A 23,956-nucleotide genomic window follows, 5' to 3' on the forward strand; every position below is an offset into this window, starting at 1 on the left:
ACTAAACTCTAAGGGGGCTTCAAATGACGTCATTAGAGGTTAGTATATTCCACTATAAACGATTAAAAAAATAAAGTAAAAAATGGCACGAATTTTGGGGCACTTTTCATTTGACTTTCTGTAGTTAACTGCCACCAATTGAGTTAAGCTGCTTGAAATTCTGAATGAGAGAATTTCTAAAATCGCGCATAAATTCAATGGCGCGATCGTCACAACTGTCAAGCAAAAATTTTGCATTATAAAGACCAAACTTCTAATTAATAATTAATAATTGATTTGAACTTCGTTCGAGAGCAATGAAAAATAGAACAGCTTTCATCACAGCTTAGACGATAAAACTACGTCTGATCAGATATTACAACAAAACTTTGCTTTAAGAAAATCTTAAACATAAAACTTCTTTTGTCAGCAAACATAAACCTACTACCGTAGGAAGAACTGCTCTTGAACGACCGGTGAAAGTTCTCTTTTGGTGGTAGCTAGTTTAGTAGAAGGGAAACCAGCCGTTATGGATAAGGTGCGTCTAAACCACTTGAAAACTAGAGACTAAAGCTTTAAAACTGCTTTGCAAATGAATTGCCTTGTGGGCTTTACCTGTTGAAGACTTTGAAGATTAAAAAACAAAAGATCAAAAAAAAACTTTCATATGAGAAGAAGGTAGTACAAAAAATCGAATCAAGACCAATAGGACTAGTATAGTGGCTTCAAACTTAAATTCAGAGCAATTAAACGCTGTTGAAAATTAACCTTTTTAACTTTTACAGCTTTCGTATCTTGCATTCAGAAATGATTAAGTTAGAAAGTATCTATTCTATAAATTTTGACATAATCGAATCATAAATTGCAGAAAAGAAGTAGTGGGCTCCCTATTAAGTTAAATCGTGACTACTTTATCAAGCTTCTCCTTTGCGTGAAAGCTACTTTAAAGAACCCTTGACCAATGAAGTACAAAATAATATTATATTTCTGCTTTATGGAACACATTCCAGTCATCGGCAATAGATGGGTTCAATTTGAACTCCTTTATACTGATGTATTTCAGTTTCGGACTCTCAGAATTGCTCGCGATCGATGCTCCGAGCCAACTGGTACTTACTGCTTTGCAAGGTTGTTTGTGAATTGCGATTGACTGATTGTTGGCGCATTTCTCAACCATAGATCCATGTTTCAAATTGTGATCAATTTCGCTCATGAGACGATGGCAAAAACCAGGCAAATGACAAGTACCACCAACCAGAACTATGTTATTAAGTAATTCCTTACGGACGTCAATGGGACAATTATAAACAGCCTTTACAACCAAATCTCCAATGTTGGTCTCTTCGTTATTGAAGGAGAAAAAGGCTTCCATTGAGAACTCACGTGATAATCCAGTCACTTGTAGGATTTCACTCGCTTGGAGAGGAAACTCGAGCGAGGGTGCAAATTTGAACTGTCCTTTCTCTGACTTGGAATACTCCTCGGCTCGACTGAGTGGTGACGTAAAGCACGTTCTGACAACAATATCTTCAACTATTTCAGGTGTTAATACTAGAGGCTTTTCTGACACCTTCACAAGCGTGTTATCAGGCAGCAAAAGCATTGAATTCTCTATCAGTGTCTCCTCCAATTTGTCTTGAATCGTTTTTGCCCCCGCTAGCAGCACCTCTGATTCCAGCATCATAGCTACTCCCTGAACAACTGGAGTAATCACTGATTTATGCCAACCCACGTCTATCACTAGCGCAGTAGGTCTTACGATAGCAAGAGCGCAAGCACACGGACTCGGTATAAACGCAACCAAGTTCACTTTGAAATGATTAAAAAGAATTTCGTTCAAAGCATTTCTGAACACCATGTGTTGAAACGGACCTTCAACTATGCAAAGTCTCCTATCCTGAGGGTTCATTAGTAGCAACTTATAGTATATGTAATGCAGCATATCACACAGATATCTTTCGACGTCTTTCTGTTCTACTCTTTTTTCGGTGAGAATTCTCGAAAGTTTTAGCGATTCACCTGATATTCTATCTTTCACCTCTGAGCGGATTATATGTCTAGGTGATTCATCGCCTGAAAATCCAACTTTTGTTAAGGAAGCACCCAAGTCTAAAATGACCACACGCCTCTCTTCGTACGAAGTGCCACCTCCGATATTTCGCGCCAGCATTTTGTCTGCAATACAACATAAAGAAAATAGAAAATAAATTTTAATATACCAGAACATTACAAAGACTCGGCCTCAAATAAGGCAGACTGCCTCATTCAGAGCGAGTGTCAATAAAAGCTCGAGTGTATATCGAGAGACAAACAGGTGGCTGACTCCAGAAAAATCCGTTGAATTTGTGTTGAATTCTGTGCATATCGAAACTTAGAATTCAAGGTTTAAGCGCAACGTTCGGCTATAAAAATGTCAGGACAATAAAATCGGAAAACACTAATTAATAGCTATCGTGGCATTTTCGAAAAAAAAGTAAATAACCGGTTGCTAACACAATAGTTGGCCTCATTAGAAAACAGAGGAAATTCGTTGAATTTGATGCAGATTTATTTATATCAAATGTATGCAAAGGGCAAAGGCGTACGGTGGTACTATCTTTCTCACACAATGCATCAATTGCACATTCTTCATACCACGCTTCATAATCCCATCTCGTATTCTCTGCATCAGATTCAACTTATGCGCAAAAATGTCGATGATTCTGTAGAACTCGATAAGTGTCATTTAGGGAGAAATTCACCTCATCTTAATTTGGAACCCAATCGTGCTTTGCGCTGTTAAAAAAAAGCTTTCGAGAGAGGATTCCTTGTAACATGGTGTACAACAATGGATCAATTTGTGGCTTCTCAGCTATAACCAATGCCTTCAACAATTATATTGTCAGTTTCTTCGAGCCTTCTTTTGATACGTTTTCAAATTTCTACGATCGCAGGCACAATGTTGTGAACTTCACCACTAATGCAATATCTCAATCATTAACTCAAGCTTCGATGGGTTTGGGATATGATCCTCTCCCGAGAATTATTCTGCGCAAGTTCACAGCCCCTTTCTTTCCGTTTCAAGAAACTTTATCACTATTTGCGTGTCAGGTAGCTTTCCTGATCAGTGAAAACTTGCAGTGATTTTTCTTGTTTTGAAGAAAAGTTCAAAGAAGAACACAACTTCATACCGGCCTATAAGATTTCTCCCAAAGCCGTGTTCGGCTTTTTTTTTTGAAAAAATGCTTACTTTCACAAAGTTATATTCCCTGATGAAAGATAAAATGTCTGATTATCAATTAGGCTTCATGAAAGGCCGCTCACCAATCACAGCTTATATTATAACTTGACGAAAAACACAGCAACTTCGATTCTGGTTTGACGTCGTATTGTCCCTATATTGATTTTAGTGAACCCTTTGACCTGGTACGGCATTCCATTTCACTAAGAAAAACTTACATTTTGGTATGCAAGGCCTTCTGTTGAAACCGTTTTCTTCATCTTTCCGGTCGGATACCATTTATTAAAATTTGGGGACATATAACTGGTTGGCAAACTATATCTAGCGGTGTTCCAAGGGCTCTCAAGAGTACATTCTTGAGCCCTTAAAATTTTGGCTTTTATTGACGATCTTCCAGCTTCAACCAGCCCAACAACAATTCGATCTAATTTAATTATTTTGATAGCAAACACATCAAAACTAACATCACCAGCTTGCAAACGGATAACGTTAACTAATTTACCTGAGCGAGAAAAAAAAACATGACTTATGAATTTGTGCATCTCAATTTCTAGTAATTGGCAACAAAGCACGTGGAATTCAAAACTAACATCACCAGCCTGCAAACGGATAATGTTAATAACTATATAACCTGACGGAGAAAGAAATGCGTGACTTATTAATTTGTGCATTTCAATTTCTAGTAATTGGCAACAAAGCATATGGAATTCAAGAGCTCAAAATTCAGTCTTTAAACATTGGTACATTAAAGAATGTCAAAGAACTTGGTATCTTGATTTCAAATCAGCTCAAAGTGTCCAAATATATCTCCATGGTAAAGGCTCATGCTATTTTCTCTTGATATCCCTCCGCAGAAATTTTTGCAACTTTCTCATGTCAAAACTGCTCTACCAATCAAATTTTACTATTGCTTTTGTTACAAAGGTCTCAAGATTTGTGTCTGTACCAAAAAGACAAGAATAAAATGGAATCATTTCAAAACAGGTGCACTAAGTAGATAACTTTTAAAACTAGCTCTCGTGGAATACTGCTCCAGTGTAAATTGGTGCCCATCTTTTTTTTCAAGCTTAATGGTCTATCGCTCCTCAATCAACTTCTGCGCAGACATGTCAAAATCTTACTGTGTCATGTCAAAATGTTCTGCGCAGACAGTAACATTTTGACAAAGAGCTCTCGTCCATATCTTATACAACCCTTCACTTAGCAGTTCTTTGAAGCCTTTTTTCGTTATGAGAGAAACAAAAATATCTTTCTCTGATCGATACTGTTTGGTTCACTTTATCAAACTGATAAAACCTTCATTCTGACAACAAATTGAACGTCATAGATGACCTTTTGCTCTTTCAGAGAGATCTCAAGACTCTTTTTAAAAAATAGGTCAAAACATTGATAACTATCATCTGACGTGTCTCTTTTAAATGTTATATATTGCCCAACTAAGTAATACTACATCCTGAAAAATAGAGAGCAAATTATAGGAAGATCAGATTGCGTTTACAGATCTTTACCCTTCATTTTCTTAATAACTACATGCCTAATTGTGTCATGTCTGATAACTACGAATTTGCAAAGGATATCCATTTTTTTTTAAAAAAAAATACTGCATTGAAATTGGAGTTGAGCTTCGGAAAATCAGTAAGTGGTGCAATACAACTTTTAGGGCGTTAAATTGGTCTAAACGGACGTTTTCATTTTCGTAGAGGTACCCCGTGTCTTCAACAGCTATCTCGTTGAGCACTCGTTGTCTATGAGGAGAATAGGAATCACAATCTCAAAAAAGGAAGTAGTAGTAGTAGTAGCGAAGTCTTTAGGGATATACCATGGGTTTTCACCCTTTATGTCATTAGTGAGTAAGTTTGGAATGTTGGTTACAGTTCGTGCACTGGAGTATCCTCCAGGTACATAGATTGGCTTCGTTGAATTTTTCGAAGAATTTCGAAAATTGCTGGGTTATTCGTGCTTTTCTGTTTTCTTTCGTTGTTAAGTCGATATGTTTACTCAGAATGTTGTGCAGTGTTCCGTTTCGTGTCCAGAAGTTATCGTCGGTCCTTTTGAATTGCCGACGAATCGTTGAGCAGGTATACTTTATCGAGGAAGCAGATAAGTTGTATGATGGCTGAGTGACCGTCTCTAAATCTAAATTGAGAGTCGTGAAGTTTTTGCCTTACTACTGGGTATAACCAGCCAAAGATGACATTTTCTAGGACTTTCGACGGGCAACAGAGGCAGTTAATGGGTCTATATTTCGTTACGTCGCTTTTATCACCGTCTTTGTAGATTGGAGTTATTTCGCTTTCTTTCCAGTATTGTGGGTATACACCTTTGTTGAAGCAGGTTTGAAAAATGACAGTTAATGATTTAGCCTGTGTGGTTGCAAATTGTTTTATTGTCTCGTTTCTTATTCGATCCGGTCCTTTCGCCTTTTTTGATTTAAAAAAACTGAGTATTTCCGTGACCTAATTTTCACAGCAAGTTATTTTGTTGGATGTATTTGGCCCGAAGTCAACGTTTGTATTGTTTGTTTTTAAGTTAAAAACATTTTGGAAGTATTGGTTAAACAAGTTTGCCTTTCCTTCATCATTTTCTGCTACTTTGTTCTGTAAATGCCTTTCATGTGGGTACGGCGGCGCTTTTTTTAATGGATCTCAGATAGACGTGGATCTTACTGAACTATCTTGTTCTGAAAATCTCGTTTTCGTAGTCGGCTTGGTCGTTACAGGATTCGATTTCAATTTTGCTTTCAAGATCAAGAATTTTTTGCAGGTTTAGGTGTTGGGCTTTTCTGGATTCTTTGCGTTTGAGTGTGTTTAGTTGGTTGATCTGGTGGGAGGTAGGTTTCGAGATCCATGGAGTGAGGTAAGATCGGTGGCTTGTAATTCTTGGTACGTTTTTGGTAAACAGTTAGTTGAACCATAGGTACCATTGATTGGTGACTTCGTCTACATTGCTGTAACAGTAAGGTTCGAAGGGATTATCGACGATTGTATGATTAAAGTTCGCCCAGTTAGTCCGAGAGATTGCATATTTGACAATTTTATGGTGTTTCTCCGTTGCATTATTGAAGGTTAACAGGGATGAGAATTCTAGGTTGTCTGAGCACTTTTTAAAATTGATTGAATAGTTATCAGTAAGTGTGGTGTCAATTGTTGAATTAAGCCAATACTCAGGTTCATCTATTAGGAAGACGTCTAACTAAGGTTTGCTGCCAAGTATGCATTGGAAGACAAATTTTTGTTCATAGTTGAGATTCGCTAATTGATCAGTGACTGTGTTTTCATATTCGTCTGTGGACTGCATTGACCCCCAAGATGTATGCACAAAACTAATATCTCCAGTTATTATAGAGCTTGAGATTTTCAACTTTTTACGTTTGGTTTTCAGACTTGTAAATAATTGCGCGCATTTCTCAGGTGGCCATCTGTAGGGACTTTTTTTGGAGGGTTATAGATACAGCTGATCAAAAATTTTTGTGCCTTGGTTTTGTTAGTTAGTAAAACAGTTATCGCGTCTTCAAATGTATGTTCAAGTGTCAGTTGTTTAGCGTTGATGTCTCTCCGTACCGCAATGAGTACTCCTATGTGTTTGGAGACATTTTCAGTTGATTTTCTGTCATTTCTGAATATTTGGAAGTTATTGAGAAAAAAAGACTTGTTCGGGACAGATTTTGTTAGCCATGTCTCACTGAGACATAAGACATTGTATTTTTGGGTTAAAATTGCATTTGCAAGAGTGAATTGTCTTTGCAGGTCGAGGACGCTGTGTACGTTGAAAGTGAGTAAAGTAAATTGTTCGGTTCTGTTTTCGTTGGTGTTTAGTCACCATCCCGTATCCAGGGCGGCCTCATCCCAGGTGTTGCTTTGATCATTGTAGTGGAGTAGTTTCAGGTTTTGGACCTTGTCATTGTTTCTTGGTATTCCCGATTCGATGTATGCTCGTCTTTTTGTAATTAGATCGTTTTCCAACAGTTGTTCTTCTTTTGATAGTTCTCTGCTAAGGTACACTTTTTTATCATATTTCTGCAATTTGCCAAGAGATAGTAAGAACAGTTTTCTGTTCCAGTCATTACTGAGTTTGACTATGATTGTTCTGTCCTTGTTTTCGTTGTATGTTTCAATTCGCCTACAGTCTTCGATGTTAGAATCGGCATTTAGGATTTTTAGTATGTTTTCAATCTCAGCTTTGTCATGTTCAGCACGTTTTCTAGCATCGGTGTCTTTTAGCTCGGGTATTCCACGTACACGTACGCCGCTGGGGTGATCGTTTGTGGGAGGTTCGGTTTTTGGTTTGACTTTTTTGGTCACAATGACACCTAGCTCGTTGAGTTACTTTCAACAGCGCTCTTAAAGGATGTTATCTCATTTTTCAGTTGATTACAGTTGGATGTTGGTTACAGTTCATGCATTGGCAGAGTATCCTCCAGGTACATAGATTGGCTTCGTTTAACTTTTCGAAGAATTTCCAAAATTGCTGTGTTATTCGTGCTTTTCTGTTTTCTTTCGTTGTTAATTCGATATGTTTACTCAGAATGCTGTGCAGTGTTCCGTTTCGTGTCCAGACGTTATCGTCGGTGCTTTTGAATCTGGTTTTGGGAATGTTGAACTTGGAGTTGGAGTCTTGTCTGGTTCGTTCGTTGGTATTACATGATATGTAGTCCGATGTTTTTATGTCATACTTGTGGTCAGTGATGGCGCAGAACAGTAGGAGACTGTGGAGTTCGGAGTACATTGAGAGTGGCAGTAAGTTGAGTCCTTTGAGTCTTTCTTTATAGGGAATTGTGTTGTTTACAAACCACTGTGTTGCACTTTTCTGTATTCTTTCGATGTTTGACAAGTCTGTTCTAGTGGGGTGCCAGACCTCACATGCGTACGATATGATGGGTACCACGTATCTTGTGTATGCGTTTAGTTTGGCTTTAGTTATTGACTTGAAGGAAATGTTACGCTTGAGGAACCACAATGATTTCAGAGATTTAGTTCGACGCAGATTGCAGTTTTCTTTCCAGGAGAGGTCCTTCGAGATTAGGACACCAAGGTCTTTTGAACTTTAACAGGTTTGACAGCGATTTCGCTCAGTTTGACCACTGATTGTTTTTTGAAGTGCATCAGACTACATTTGTCATCATGGAGATTCAATTTGTTTGCGACACACCAGTTATGTAAACTTATTTGGTCACTTTCTAGGAGTTCATGAGATGTGCTTAACAGTTTGTAGTCATCGGCATATCCGAAGCATTCACTTTCACTTGCAACAGTGGGGAGGTCATTTATGTAGATTAAAAAGAGTAGAGTACCCAGTAGGGACCCTTGTGGGACCCCGCTAGTGACATCACGGAATTCAGATCTTGAGTTGTTTAGTTTCACGCATTGGTTTCTATTGTCTAAATAATTGGCAATTAATTTTAGGGCTGTTTGGCCTATTCCCATTTTGTGGATTTTCAAAAGCAGGAGATCGTGAGGAACCTTGTTGAAGGCTTTTTCGAAGTCTAAGTAGAAAACCGTTAGTTCGTCAATTGCCGACGAATCGTTGAGCAGGTAAACTTTATCGAGGAAGCAGATAAGTTGTATGATGGCTGAGTGACCGTCTCTGAATCTAAATTGAGAGTCGTGAAGTTTTTGGCTTAATACTGGGTATAACCAGCCAAAGATGACTTTTTCTAGGATTTTCGACGGACAACAGAGGCAGTTAATGAGTCTATATTTGGTTACGTCGCTTTTATCACCCTCTTTGGAGATTGTAGTTATTTCGCTTTCTTTCCAGTATTGTGGGTATACAAGTTTGTTGAAGAAGGTTTGAAAAATGACAGTTAATGATTCAGCCAGTGTGGTTGCAAATTGTTTTATGGTCTCGTTTCCTATTCGATCCGGTCCTTTCGCCTTTTTTGATTTGAAAGAACTGAGTATTTCCGTGACTTAGTTTTCACAGCAAGTTACTTTGTTGAATGTATTTGGCCCAAAGTCAACGTTTGTATTGTTTGTTTTTAAGTTCAAAGCACTTTGGAAGTTTTGGTTAAAGAGGTTTGCTTTTCCTTCATCATTTTCTGCTACTTTGTTCTGTAAATGCCTTTCATGTGGGTACGGTGGCGCTTTTTTTAATGGATCTCAGATAGACGTGGATCTTACTGAACTCTCTTGTTCTGAAAATCTCGTTTTCATAGTCGGCTTGGTCGTTACAGGATTCGATTTCAATTTTGCTTCCAAGATCAAGAATTTTTTGCAGGTTTAGGTGTTGGGCTTTTCTGGATTCTTTGCATTTGAGTGTGTTTAGTTGGTTGATCTGGTGGGAGGTAGGTTTCGAGATCCATGGAGTGAGGTAAGATCGGTGGCTTGTAATTCTTGGTACGTTTTTGGTAAACAGTTAGTTGAACCATAGGTACCATTGATTGGTGACTTCGTCTACATTGCTGTAACAGTAAGGTTCGAAGGGATTATCGACGATTGTATGATTAAAATTCTCCCAGTTAGTCCGAGAGATTGCATATTTGACAATTTTATGGTGTTTCTCCGTTGCATTATTGAATGTTAACAGGGATGAGAATGCCAGGTTGTCTGAGCACTTTTTTAAAATGATTGAATAGTTATCAGTAAGTGTGGTGTCAATTGTTGAATTAAGCCAATTCTCAGGTTCATCTATTAGGAAGACGTCTAACTAAGGTTTGCTGCCAAGTATGCATTGGAAGACAAATTTTTGTTCATAGTTGAGATTCTCTACTTGATCAGTGACTGTGTTTTCATATTCGTCTGTGGACTGCATTGACCCCCAAGATGTATGCACAAAACTAAAATTTCCATTTATTATAGAGCTTGAGACTTTCAACTGTTTACGTTTGGTTTTGAGACTTGTAAATGGTTGCGCGCATTTGCAAGAGTGAAATGTCTTTGCAGGTCGAGGACGCTGTGTACGTTGAAAGTGAGTAAAGTAAACTGTTCGGTTCTGTTTTCGTTGGTGTTTGGTCACCATCCCGTATCCAGGGCGGCCTCATCCCAGGTTTTGCTTTGATCATCGTAGTGGAGTAGTTTCAGGTTTTGGACCTTGACTTTGTTTCTTGGTATTCCCGATTCGATGTATTCTCTTCTTTTTGTAATTAGATCGTTTTCAAGCAGTTGTTCTTCTTTTGATAGTTCTCTGTTAAGGTACACTTTTTTATCATATTTCTGCAATTTGCCAAAAGATAGTAAGAACAGTTTTCTGTTCCAGTCATTACTGAGTTTGACTATGATTGTTCTGTCCTTGTTTTCGTTGTATGTTCCAATTCGCCTAAAGTGTTCGATGTTAGAATCGACATTTAGGAATTTTAGTATGTTTTCAATCTCAGCTTTGTCATGTTCAGCACGTTTTCTAGCATTGGTGTCTTTTAGCTCGGGTATTCCACGTACACGTACGCCGCTGGGGTGATCGTTTGTGGGAGGTTCGGTTTTTGGTTTGACTTTTTTGGTCACAATGACTCCTAAGTTGTTGAGTTACTTTCAACAGCGCTCTTAAAGGATGTAATCTCATTTTTCAGTTGATTACCGACGGTTTCTTTCACAAAAGTTTTCATTTCCTCCTGATTTTCGTTGCTTTTGTCAATTTTGTTTTGGCTGCTGATAGCGTCCAGGACGACGTCCCGTTTGTTCGTTTTTCCGCAGTTATTGCATAGTAGAAGTACATTCAAATTTATCTCCTGGAGAGCGTTGATGACGTTGCCCGATAGCTGAGTACATTGGGTGGTCATATACATAATGTTTGAGCATGATACGCATCGAAAGACTGTATCTTTTGTAGTAATGCCAGCCTTGCATGTATTACAGTTGATTGTAAGGCCCATTGCAATTTTCGATTTTAAACTTACTTCTTTGTTTGTTATCGTTTTCGATCGACTTTTTGTTTGAGGCTTTTTCGTATTACTTCGCTACTGCTCGAGGGTTGTTAGTATCATAGCTGTTTCACTAGTTATTTCTCGATAGGAGAGATTGTAGTGAAGCAGCGCTTGCTTGCTGTTATCTTTTGTTTCTCTTGAGGAGAGACAGCGGTATAACAACAAATAGTTAAGCAGAAACTAACTATCGTTACCTGGGTGGTTCTCGCTAGGAGAGCCGGAGGAAACGGAGTTAGTAGTTGCAGTTGCAGTTCTTGAATTGGCACTTGAAGTAGTATAGGTGTCTATCCTCGTTGCACTTGTCCTCGTTGCACTTGTTCGTCAGAGGTAAAATGAGGTAAGAGCAATGAAAACTTTCTAAGCAATCAAGAAAACTTCAAGAAAATCTTAAAGACACGGAAGATTGGGTAAACCACCTACATTGCTCCTATAGTCAGTTACGCTTCTTTGTTATGGAAGACAGGTAGGACAGACGGTTTCATATTACAGTGCTACAGGCAGATGCAATTACATTTACTTCAATGTCTTTTTTATTGTTGAATCAAAATGCCTTTATCATCTTTTTCCTGGTAATAGTTGGCGAACAGTTGACATTGATTGATGTTATTATGTCTTAATAAAAAGATGTTGGACGTTCTGGAACCAAGACTACTAGATAATTGGAAGCAACAGCTTTAGAGTAAAGAAGTATGATAGTAGTGAAGATTTTAGTGTATCCACATGCCAGTTCGTCGATGTTTTCAACATTCTCTTTAACATTTCTTCCTGATACCTCCAAACACTGACGTCATTGGGCCTTCAGTCATGTCATCTTTGTACTTGTAAACAAAAACAAACTTGTAGATAAAGACAAATTTTTGTCCTCAACTTGTAGAGCTCGAATCTAGCGCAGCGATTTGCGACAAAGATAAAGCGGAACTTTTCAACGACTACTTTGTCAGTGTCTTTAACGATCAAGAAGAAATTCTGGTTACAAGCAAAAATGCCTCACTGAACACAGTGAAAGTAAAACATGCCTTGCTCTGAAAAATCTAAAACATGGCAAACCAACTGGGCCAGACAGAATCGGAAACATTGTTCTGCAAAAATGTCACCCAACGATGGGAAATTCCCTAGCCCTAATCTTTCGAACTTGTGTCAACAAGGGAAAATATCGCACACAGTGGCAACTCTGTTAAGTGACCGCCATCTTTAAAGAGGGAAATAGAGCAGACGTACCGGCCGATCAGCTACCGGCCAATCAGCCTACTCAGCTGTTGCTCAAAAGTCTTTGAAATGATACTATTTGACGAGATCTACAAATTTGTTACGGGAACTCTTAAACCTAATCAGTTCGGCTTCCGAAGAAAGAGAACTGCGACTCTACAACTTTTAATGTTCCTTGATAAAGTATACAACTATAATGACGACAACACCATCAAACATTTAGCGGTTCTGTACATTGATTTCTCCAAAGCCTTTGATAAAGTCCCACATAGTAAACTGATCGGAAAGCTACAAAACGTTGGCTTAGGCTGAAAACTGCTTAGTCTGATCTGCTCATACTTAAGCGAACGAAAGCAAATGGTGAAAATTAAAAGAGAACTATCGAGCACCAGGAAAGTTACAAGTGGTTTGCCTCAAGAAGGTTCACTACTAGGGCTATTTCTGATCTTCATCAATGATCTACCGCACAAGCTACCAATAACAACTGCTAGTTTTGGCTACGCCGATGACTTTAAAGTTGTTACACGAAACCAGTCCGACTTGAACTCTTCAACCAAACGAATAGAATCCTGGCTCTCTGAAAATAAAAATGCCCCAAACCAAAAAATTTCACTTGTACTGAACATCAAGGGAATTACTTGTGCAGTAATCCATGATACCCCCTGACTCCTACAAGCTCGCAAAAGGACCTAGGCATCATAGGTCAAGAAAACCTAACCTGGAATGAAAACTGTCAATTTAGAGCCACTAATGCAACCGGCGCGCTATTCCAAATAAAACGTAACATCAGTGACCTAAGCTCCATAATAATCAAATTAAACGCCTACGGGGGTTACGTTGTGCCTATTGCGACACACGCTTCTCAGGCATGGATGCCAAATACAACGAACATGCAAGAACTGTAGAGGGTCCAAAAATTGCAACTAAACGGATTCTGGGTAGCACTGAACCCTACAAAACGACTTACATAATTAAAACTACTGCCCCTATGCATGTACTTTGAGTTGCATGATTTACTGTACCTTCTAGCATTGCAAAAAGGAGACTACGACGTAGACATCAGCCTAGAGAGTGGCAACTCATATGCTGAACAAACTCTGCAAGTACTTAGGTGACAAATCAAAACCGACAAATCTGCTTGATTAAAACTGACGACAACTTCTTTCACCGGACCAAAGCACTCTGCAATCAAATGATCCGAAAATACAAAATCTGTGGCCAATACCTCAACAAAGACAAGCTGCTAATCCTTTGCAGATGCGGAAGCTAAAACCCCATAAGCAAACTAATAACCGACTGAAAATTTTGACTGCGTCAACAGGGTGAAAACCCGTGGACCTAACCCTAAACCCTACTCTGCTTTTACTACTCCGTGAATTTGAAGTACACTTCATGAGGGGGTGGCCGCCAGTGAAATCATAACTGTCGCCACTTATCAAATGCCCTATCTGGTTCACGATAGTGAACTGCAACAGATCTGGGTCTCATTTGTTCCCAAAATCTGTGTGGTATAGGTGGTGCAGGGAACGATGAACTTCTTCTTCGTTAATGCCAATTTGGAACCTCTGGCTCTGAGAATCGACACGTGGATGCCGGTGGCAGTACCGAAACTGGTAGCGAAATATTCTATTTTCCTCAAAATAGAAAACTTATTTAACCAACAACATAAAGAGAATCTTCTAGATTTGTAGTTATAAAGTCTTTACGGCAAAGTTGAAAGGCACTTATCCCATATAATGAATTTAGAAAATTGAATCTGATTTGTAGCTACTGGTGTTAGGATAATAGATCGAAAGACAACATATCAAAGGCGGAAATTGGGACAACAGATCGAAAATTAATTTTTTCAATTTGCGTATTAGCCAATCATATTTGAGCACTCATTAATTATATAGCATATAACATGTTCTGTTGTGATTTTTTGTTAGTTTGTGATGGATTCAAGTCAAGTTCCACGGGCCGCTGAGGCATGGCCATTGCTCGGGAGGCCGGCTCATAATGTAATTAAATAGCAGCTCGCAAATAGTGCCAAATTTCAGCCAATAAGAAGAGATTAATTTTACCTTACTTCAAAAAAAAATGAGAAAAATTAAAACACCTAGACGATTACAAGTGGATGGAGGTACAATATCGAGGAAGTGAAAATTCTTCCATTGTCATCGATAAAACTCTTCAACAAATTTTCAATATTAGGGCCTCATGACCACTGGGAGTTAATTAATGTTCATATGCACTATGAGCAGAGCGGCACAAGACTCTCACAGCTAACATATTTTAGGTACAAAAGAGTCAAAAAGTCTATATAAAATTGTTGAATTACTCGAACCTTTTCGCATTAACTTGCACTGTCGGGAATTAAAAACTTGTTAAATAATTTCAAATAGGCGTGCAAACAGTAACGTGTCTTGATTATCTATTTAGCCTAATTGTTGTGATAAACTTATTAAGTAGTCTCTACATGCACCGGGGGGGGGGGCTATTTAAATTCGTTTCAGCTTTTGTGTTGTTATTTATTGTGTATTCAGAGACGTGCCATTTTTTTAGGTAGCCCCAATTACAGTGTATTATAGTTTCCGGCGGAAAAAAGAACATTTCGAGAACTATTTATTTGACTACTGCCTGGAAGCATTTGGTGTGAGAGTTCTCCACATCTGCTTGATTTGCGTGATAAGATTTGGCCATTTTCCTTCCAGTTCTATTAGCTATCTTAGTTTATTCTCATCACAAACAGACATTTAGCGTAAGAGCTCTTCGCGTCTGTTTGACCGAATGATTTCCCAGCCCCCTAGCGGGCTTACCCCTTCGTCCCACTGATCCCCAAATTAAATCAATGTTAAAATGGCTACCACACCGACTCCGCTCTTTTTGAGTCATAATGCGATATTTGTATGCAGTGATGTAATCCAGTAACAAGTGCGAATTGTGAAAAATGCAAAATGTATACGTTGATTATGATTGCTCGGGAATCACCAGCTGTTCAAATTTACAAGGTTTGATTTTCTGGTCGTGTAAAACATCGCCAACCTTTTCTGCTTAGATGTCAGCCCCTGAAATAGTATCAGCCATGGAGAACAAAAAGGAATATGTCGATTCTCTCATCGGCGATGTTGCTCTGCTTCGAAATGAAGTGGCGTGGCTTAGAAAATCATCTTTCTATTCCCGAATGCGGATATCACAGTAAAAGAATTGACATCTCTTCAAGCTCTCAAAGCATTTCGGGCGTCCGATCTCCTTAACTGAAACAGTACCCCTGAAAATAACCAATGACTTAATGGTCAACATAGAATTGAGAATAAGAACGCTTTAAATTGGCCTTGATTTATCAACCGCACTTGAAGCAATTGAACTTTATATGCTTCTGTCTGTTCTTGAATATAATCTAAGAATTGGGCATCGTGATCTGGAATTGGGTCATCGCATTCGCTTATCTGCAGCTACTTTAGAGGTAGATTACAAAAAAAATTACTTGATGAAAATTTCTCTTCAGTGCAATCTGTTGAAATGGGTGTTCCTTAAGGTTCTGTTTTCGATCTCATACTAATACTTCCTGTTGTTTATCATTAGAGCTTATATTTGTTTAGCTCAACGTGAATTATCATTCTAATGCTGATGACGCGGTTGTTTATTTTATCTACAACAACGGTCTGACTCAAGAAGTTTTTGATTCAACATTCGGCACTCTGCAAAAAAGTCTAATGGTGCAAAATTTCCACTGAACACAAAGAAAACAGAATTTATGAATATTGCGCGGAAGAAGTCGATGATCTGTGATATTCAGCTGCCAGCCAATTCTAAATTTTTGGATAATGTGAAGTGTTTGGATTTAGATGATAAGCTCTCTATTTCCAATCCAATTGGTTCAGTTTGTGCAGATAAAGTCTAAACGCTACTCCATCAGAGACTCCATTTTGAAAGATTTATTAATAGATTAAATGAGAATTTTAATTCTTACTAGGATTGACTATTGTAATTTGATTTATTATGAGCTGCCCGACGTTCTTTCTCAGAAAATACAATGGATAAAGAACTCTGCATTTAGATTAATTCTTCGTCTATCACCTAGCACACCAATTTGGATATAATTAACAAGATGTATTGATTACCTGCACAAAAGCGCATTCTTTTCAAACTTCTTCTGATGGGTCACTGTCTGGTTCACCATCGGCAGAGGGCTTTTAACTCTCTGGTATCTCGAAATGTCAAAGTGAGAAGATCTTAATATATTTACAAATTTCAAACTCCATTCTAGAAGAAAAATTTTGGAGAAAGATCATTTTGTTTCGCAGACCCTCACAAATGGAATCGGCTTCCTTTTGAATAAAAATTGTTCCAAACGAAAAAGCCTTCAGAAAGAAGCTTTAAAGAAGCTTATGATCTAAAAATCATTTTTGCAGCACATTTGAGTATGTAACTATGGCTTAAACCAATAATAATAATATTAATAATAATAATAATAATAATAATAATAATAATAATAATAATATTAATAATAATAATAATAATAATAATAATATTAATAATAATAATAAAAATAATAATAATAATAATAATAATAATAATAATAACAATAATAATAATAATACTAATAATAATAATAATAATAATAATAATAATAATAATAATAATATTAATAATAATAATAATAATAATAATAATAATAATAATAATAATAATAATAATAATAATAATAATAATAATAATAATAATAATAATAATAATAATAATAATAATAGTAATAATAATAATAATAGTAATAAAAATACTGATAATAATATTAATGACAATAATAATAAAAAAAATAATCATAATAATCGTAATAATAATAACAATAATGTATTAACAATTTCCTATTTGTGTGAAATTGCAAAAGGTTTTCAGCTTAAAGTTTGTTAAAATATTTAAAAGAACTTTAAAGTGTTAAAATGAGTTTTTCTCTTTATAAGTTTTCAATGGGAGATTTTCGTTTGTGTCATCGATTTAATTTCGCGCACAAGATAACTCCAAAAATTTTTTTTGCTTTCTGGCTGAACATGCTCTCTGCACCTAATATCTCAGTTTTAATCCAGGTCGTTTTCTCGTCCCATTTGTGACTTGCGTCTACTGATATGAGTAGCTTCTATGACCACAATTTTTTGGTATCCTGGCACTGATATATTATCTCTTATCAAAAGATGTCAGTGACCCACAGCATGTTGACCCACAAGTCAATCAACTCTTTAATACTCCGAAATTTTTGTGGTCATATGTCGAAAAGTTTGGCCGCCATAGGTGGAGCTGCATGCACAATAACTGAGTTCGTAGTTCACATAAAATTTCAGATTGCCATCAAAACTAAAATTCAGAGACAATAAGTTTGTTTGTAGTTTTCTCGTAAATTGAAGCTCACTTATTGTTTTTTGTAAAGCATCCCTGATGAATTCATTAGATCAGTTTTCAGGGTTTTGATTCGTTAACCAAATAGTTTTATTTTTTTTCGGAGTTTTGTCAAATATTTGCCATGTGCTGGTGTTTCTATAAATGCGGTGAACACTCCCTCCGTGAATAATATCTTTATGTTGGTTGGTGCACAGCTACGAAGCTTCAAGACATCCCCGTATCACTAACAACTAATTTTTTTAATGCTATTTTCTCTGTTGTTTATGTCTTAAGAGTTTAAATTGCAATTTTTGTCTGTCCTCATGATTGAGACTTCCAATTTTTTGTCCGATGAAGTTTCTGAGCAAACTATTGTTCATTACTTACAGTACAAATTATACCGTCTCCATACATTTCACTTTTCGTTTCTTTATCTATTTTATTGATTTTCTGACAATGAGAGCAATACCACACCACGTCTTTCATTCTGATGTAAAGTTGGTCAGCAAAATTTCGGCTTTTCTTCTGGACACATTTCTTGCAATTTTTACTTACAACTCTTTTTCCTCTGTAACTGACCAAAAATTTGGATTTTTCAAAGGCATTTGTCGAAAATCCACACAAAATTTTTGACAAAACTGGGCTAAACAGTGATCCAAATAATAAGAATTTTCCAAGGAATTTGACAAAATTCCGCACAGAATTATTTAAAAAGGCGGGCTAAACAGGATTTGGTTGTTTTTTCTAGAAAAATTGCTTGTAAATAGTACAATCATGTCAGTAACCGTTTCAAGTGCAATCGAATATAAATAGCATTTTTTCAGAATTAAAGTGCAATTGAATCTTCTAAGTTTAGTACAAAAAATAGTGTAAACGTAGATCTACCCATTATCAACCACCTCCAAGTCAACCGAACTGTTCAACCTCAAAAATTTCAGGTAAAAAATGCATCCAAGATATTTGCAGTAGACTAGCAAACAAAAAAAAACAAAAAAGTTAATCTGATAAAGACACAGTTCCCGGAGAATTTAGTTCGGCCACAACCAGTAAAACCGTCAAAAAATGTGAAAAATAGAAAAACGAAAAGAAAATTTGCCAAAAATTCTCAAATCTTCTCCAAACAATACTGGTTTTGGATAAAACAATTAATCTGTTTTAATTGTCCTATCTTGGTGGGCATATAGCTTTTACGCCCCTTTTCGTTAAATAGTAGCGTTGTAGATACTACGTCTCTTGTAGCTGGTGTCGTGAAAACACTTGGCTCCGAATCAAAAATAAGTCTAATGTGTGTAATGATATAACAAAATTTTTTCACATAGTTTCTGCATAACTCATGACATAGCTACTATCCGAGTAAAGAGTCTTTTGTAAAAAAGAGCAGAAAAAAATGAACTTGAGCAAATGAAAAATTTGATTAAAAGGAACTCCCTTGAAAAATTTGTGATAATCAAATGGTAGATAACTAATAGACCTTACAAAATTTAAGTTTAGAGTTGTATCGATTAAACTGGTTACGCTACAAAATATCTGTAACCGTTGAAAACCAAATCAAATTCAAAAACAGATATCGGAAAAACTTGTCGAACAAACTGAACAGTAAAATTACAGCCGATCGGCAAAATTACTTGCAAAACTGTCCTTCCTAAAACATTTCATAAAACTCTACGTTTTAACTAGCACGTATCATTTTTTTCCATGAGAGTATAAACTCCTTTTTTTGGATTCTTTCTTTTGGTTTCCTCCCCCTCCCCGAATATTGATTGCATATTTCCCCGTTTTTTATTTTCATGTTAAAGTCAGTTAATGATTGGGTTGCCATTAAGAATAACACCTAAGTCCAAAATAGGGCCGATCATCAAATGGCTCGGGCACACTTTTAAAGAATTCAACAAATACGTCAGGTCCTTATCAAAATTTTATCAAACCTTCATTCATAAGAGATACAACACAAGAAGATAATCTATATAGTGGCCCAATAAAAATTTTGAATGTGATCTTTGGGCTGCTAGGTGGTAATAAAAAGTAAGGAAAATGGTAACCAACATAATCAAGATGTACTGTATTTTTCGTATTCACTCTGCGTTTTCTGTATTCACATACAATTTTCTGTATTTACATTATGATAATGACTATGATTTTTTCCTCGTTTTTTTTTTCGCTGCAAAAGCAGGCAACCTTCAGAAAAAATTTTATTCGTAAAGTAAAACCAACAAAGATTTTCAAGAATAAAGTCTTCGACGATGAATGCAAAACATTTTTTACAGAGAACAGAAATTCTGGAGATTTTTACAATTGTGGAATTGACAAAATTTGGAATTTATTCGAATAAAATAGGAATAATTTAGAGGCAATAATTTCAAAAAACAACAGAATCAGGCCCATGGACGTTTTGCTTCTCACGGTAGTAAAGAGAAAAAATGAAACTTTATCAAGCAAATGAAGAATTGTAGACAAAACTTATTATCAACATATGCTTTTAGAAACTCATTCTAACAGATGATTACAAAAACGCTGGATGCTTCAATTACCCGTTTGTTGGAACGGATCTTACTCTGGTGATTAGAAAACTTTCAAACCAAAATCATCGGCTAACCCAAAATTTTTATGTAAAACCGAGGGTTGAGCGCTTGATATAATTAGGGAGCTGAACCTTCGTGATCACCTGGACAAAAGAGCATACGGATTTGTACAATTAGGATTGTCAATGATCTGTGTCATTGTTCTCATGCACAAAATCGATGAAAACAGCTTTTTAGTCCAATATAATGACAACTGTTTGCTGTTTTTGACAAACAAATAATATAAAACTGCCAAGCTTTATCTATAACGCCGTCGTGCCAATACAAAATTGTTTTTCAAGCAAATTGAGCGAATGGTAAATGATACCAAATCCGATTACTTTTGTTTTTGATTCCTAATGATGACTACAAACAAATATTCTAACAGATAATTAGAAACTAGCTGAATACTTCAAACACTCGTTTGTTAACACGGGTGTTTACAATAATGTTGAAAAATAAACATCGTGTACAAAGCTATTTGCTCAGGCAAAGTAGTTCAGTTTCGATAAAATAATCGAGGGATGCGCGATTAAATTTAATTAAAAATTAATTGAGAAAAGATTTTTTATGCACTAAAATCTGGACTTCATGAGGGAGGACAAAATCCAAACCCCTGCAGTTTTGATTTAGATCAAAACATTCCACTCATGACGTTTTGCTATACTCATAAGAATTTGTCAGAAAGGCCATTCATTCCAAAGGGATATTTCACGCTGTTTTTTAGACCTCTCCAAAACTATTGATTCTTATGACACCAGATGCTACTACTAAAATTCTGTTTAATTGGTTTCTCACAGAGTTCAATGTCACTCATGGAAGACGTTTTCTGAAAAGTTACAATGCATTCCTGTAAACGAAGTACACTTGTGCTGAAAAAGTGGCGTTCCGAAAAACAGTGCTTCATCCACTCCTTTTTAATATTTAGACCAATGATCTCATGCATAAGATTGGATGAAACAGCGTTTCAGTCCATAATGCTGATGACTATTTGCTATTTTTTTGGAAAAAAGCAAGTGGCACTGCAATTCGTTAAATAGGACAAAACCTTGCAAGAACAAATTGAGCTTCAAATTTCACGTCAATTGAGCTAATGTTGAAAGCTACTGAATCAGATTACATTTTTTTTCAAATATAATGCTAGATGTCACAATTTACCGGAATCAGTCTAACAAGACAACCAAAAATGAAAATTGAATGTAAATATCTCAGATTTGTACTCGCCTGGCGCTTAGAATTTGAAAGCCAAGCAAAAAACTGTTTCCAAAGGTGCCAATATATATAAAAACAATAAAAACAATTAGGATTCAGCTCCCCGCAAAATCTTTAAAATCTTTGAAAGCTTTACTAGAAATTCTTGTTTGTTCTCATCTGGTCTACCATAGCTTTTTCTTATTCGGTATGAGGAAAATTTGTTACATTCTCTGTAAAGGCAGATGAAAAAGAGTCTGAAAACAGTGTTTTTCCGCTCATTTATAAAGCTATTGTCTAAATTGGGATTATCAATGAAATGTCTGTGCAGTGACCAACGCATCCAGTAAAACTTTTACTCAACATTTTCGTCTACATCAGAGGCAACAAAAAAGCATTTGAGCAATGTCGTAGTGTCCTCATTGCTAAATATTAAATAACGAAAAGAATTAATCATATGATATGTCCAGGCCACAGATCATCCAATTTTCTAGGAAACTCATTTTTGCACCAAACTTTTATGAAATGGAACTCCTTACCATGTGCAATGTATTGTAGCATCACTAATTTTGTCCACTTCACCATCCCTCCTCTGTTCTCACTTTATTTTTGTTTTCACAAACTATTTTTTGTAGCCTATTTTGATATTCATTATGTTTTTTGTTCATTGAATTGATTACCATTGCGCTGAAAAAAAGCTCACCCCTCTGAAATATTTCTTCGTAATGTAAAACAAACAAAATGTTAATTGATAAATGGTTGGATGATGAAAGCAGATAAATTTTACAAAAAAAAAGACAAAAACATTAAAAGTTTTCACAAAAACATAAAAAAACACTGCAAAAGAACAAGAGAATCATGGTTCTAGCACTGAGGATATGCGACCTGAAGCCAAAGTCTGCCTAATCAAATGGTTGAGGTTAGCGTCATGCAATAATCTGTTTATGCTCCAGGGTTACGAAACACCGTGCCAGCTGTCTGACCTTACCAATTTAAGTCGCAAACCATTGAAATTCTTAGTTGCTTATCCGACTGATTCAGATTTATGTTTTTGCAGGGATTTAGAGAACTCGATTTAAACATTGAGTAGAAAACTTTTCCTTTAAATTGTTAAGGATTTTGAGTCCAAAAAGGACAAAATTTGAAAATGAGGATAGGAAAGAGTTTTCCGTAAACTGGCGTAGGTCAATTTGTTTTGTCAAGTGCCTCTGCAGACTGTTTTCTCTCATATTCTTATTCAAGCTAAGCCGTATTTGAAGATTGAGTCAACAACTTCATTGTCGAAGATCAGAACTAGGGTGCTATTTGCACCTTCTGCTGAAGCTAGAAAAGCGGGAAGAGCAAATATTCGCGTGAATGAGACACCAACACCACGCCTTGAAGAGGGCAAGACTGCTTGTAGAAACGCATTCTCAACAAAAGCTACATTTGTTGGCCAAACAACTGATTTCAGAAAATCCTGTTCTAAGGGACAGGGGCTCGTTCTACAAAAGTGGAGCAATTTTGACACCCTAAAACAAAATCAGGGGAGATGAAAATTGCAGTGCACATCTAGTTTATCATGAATTTCTATTTTTGCTGATCTTGTTTTCTGAGAGCAAATAACGCTGTTTCCTATTAGGGCGCCTAAGATGACAAGATCCTGGTCTTTTGCTGCAAATTTGGTTCCGGGGCATAATCTTGCAAATTATTTATCTATGTTAATTCTCTGAGCTTGAATTGGTTTTCCCAGAAATCACAACCAACATTTTTCAAAGTTAACACTCAAACCGAACTGTGCCACATAACATAAAATTTATTTTATATTTCTGAGCGCAATTTTAAAGTTATCAGCCAGATTGCCATCGTACAAGTACCATGTGTTGAGTTTTGACCTCATTTATTTAAGAGGAGCTTGTTTTCGGCGAAGAGTTGATACGCTCTCGCCCCCCCTGTTGAATTCTTTTCCTTGACAATATAATAGATTTTCCGTAACAAAGGAAGTTGGTTGACCATAGGCGGGGTATGTGTAGTTGTAAGCAATCAGTCTGACGTTGCAAACATATTTTAGCATTTTTTCCTTATTTAAGGAGTTGAAGGCATGTTTAAAACCTAGTTGCGGTTAAAAAAGTTAGCTTTGGGGAAGGTGTTTCCAGCAATTTTCTGAAAAGATGAGCTGCTATTTCTGCATACTCGTGAGTTTCCCAACCAACTTGGGTTTTACCTAAAAAAGTTTCAAGTGCGTCAATTGCTTTTGAGCCCACCATTTGGACACATTTCTACGTAATGCAGTAACAACCTATGTTTTGCAAATATCGCCGTAATTTTTCATTAGCGCAATCAAATTTTGCTTCAAAATAGAAGACTTTACTGTTTCAGATACAATGATGTCTGCAATCAGGTTCACCAGCTTCAGTAGACTTCTCAAAAACTCTAAATCTGAAAAACCCGTTAGATTTACAGTCATTTTTTTCGGAGGATGAACCATCAAGGCTGGCTCCGTAGCGGTTGGCGAAAATCACTAGGCTTTTGATAACAACGTGTTCTCTCCTGATAAGAATTCTGAAAAACCAGAAGAGGAAGCATTTATGTTCGACCCCTCTGGGTGTTTCT

General features: G+C 36.6%; 2 protein-coding genes across 2 annotated transcripts in view; one reads left to right on the plus strand and one right to left on the minus strand.

The window, feature by feature from the left end:
- Positions 1-23,956, plus strand: part of LOC142344960 (uncharacterized) — a 266,838-nt gene that overhangs the window by 137,388 nt on the left and 105,494 nt on the right. The window lies entirely within an intron of this gene.
- LOC142343946 (actin-related protein 10-like) lies at positions 791-2,175 on the minus strand. Its single transcript, XM_075395353.1, has one exon. It carries the CDS (start codon positions 2,147-2,149, stop codon positions 959-961), a length of 1,191 nt encoding a protein of 396 aa, XP_075251468.1. The 5' UTR covers positions 2,150-2,175; the 3' UTR covers positions 791-958.

The sequence above is a fragment of the Convolutriloba macropyga genome, chromosome 8, assembly GCF_964194025.1.
Source record: "Convolutriloba macropyga chromosome 8, txConMacr16.3, whole genome shotgun sequence".
NCBI classification, from domain to species: domain Eukaryota; kingdom Metazoa; phylum Xenacoelomorpha; order Acoela; family Convolutidae; genus Convolutriloba; species Convolutriloba macropyga.

Excerpts from the sequence above, each read along its gene's own strand:
- LOC142343946 (XM_075395353.1), bottom strand. The coding sequence starts at position 2,149 with ATGCTGGCGCGAAATATCGGAGGTGGCACTTCGTACGAAGAGAGGCGT.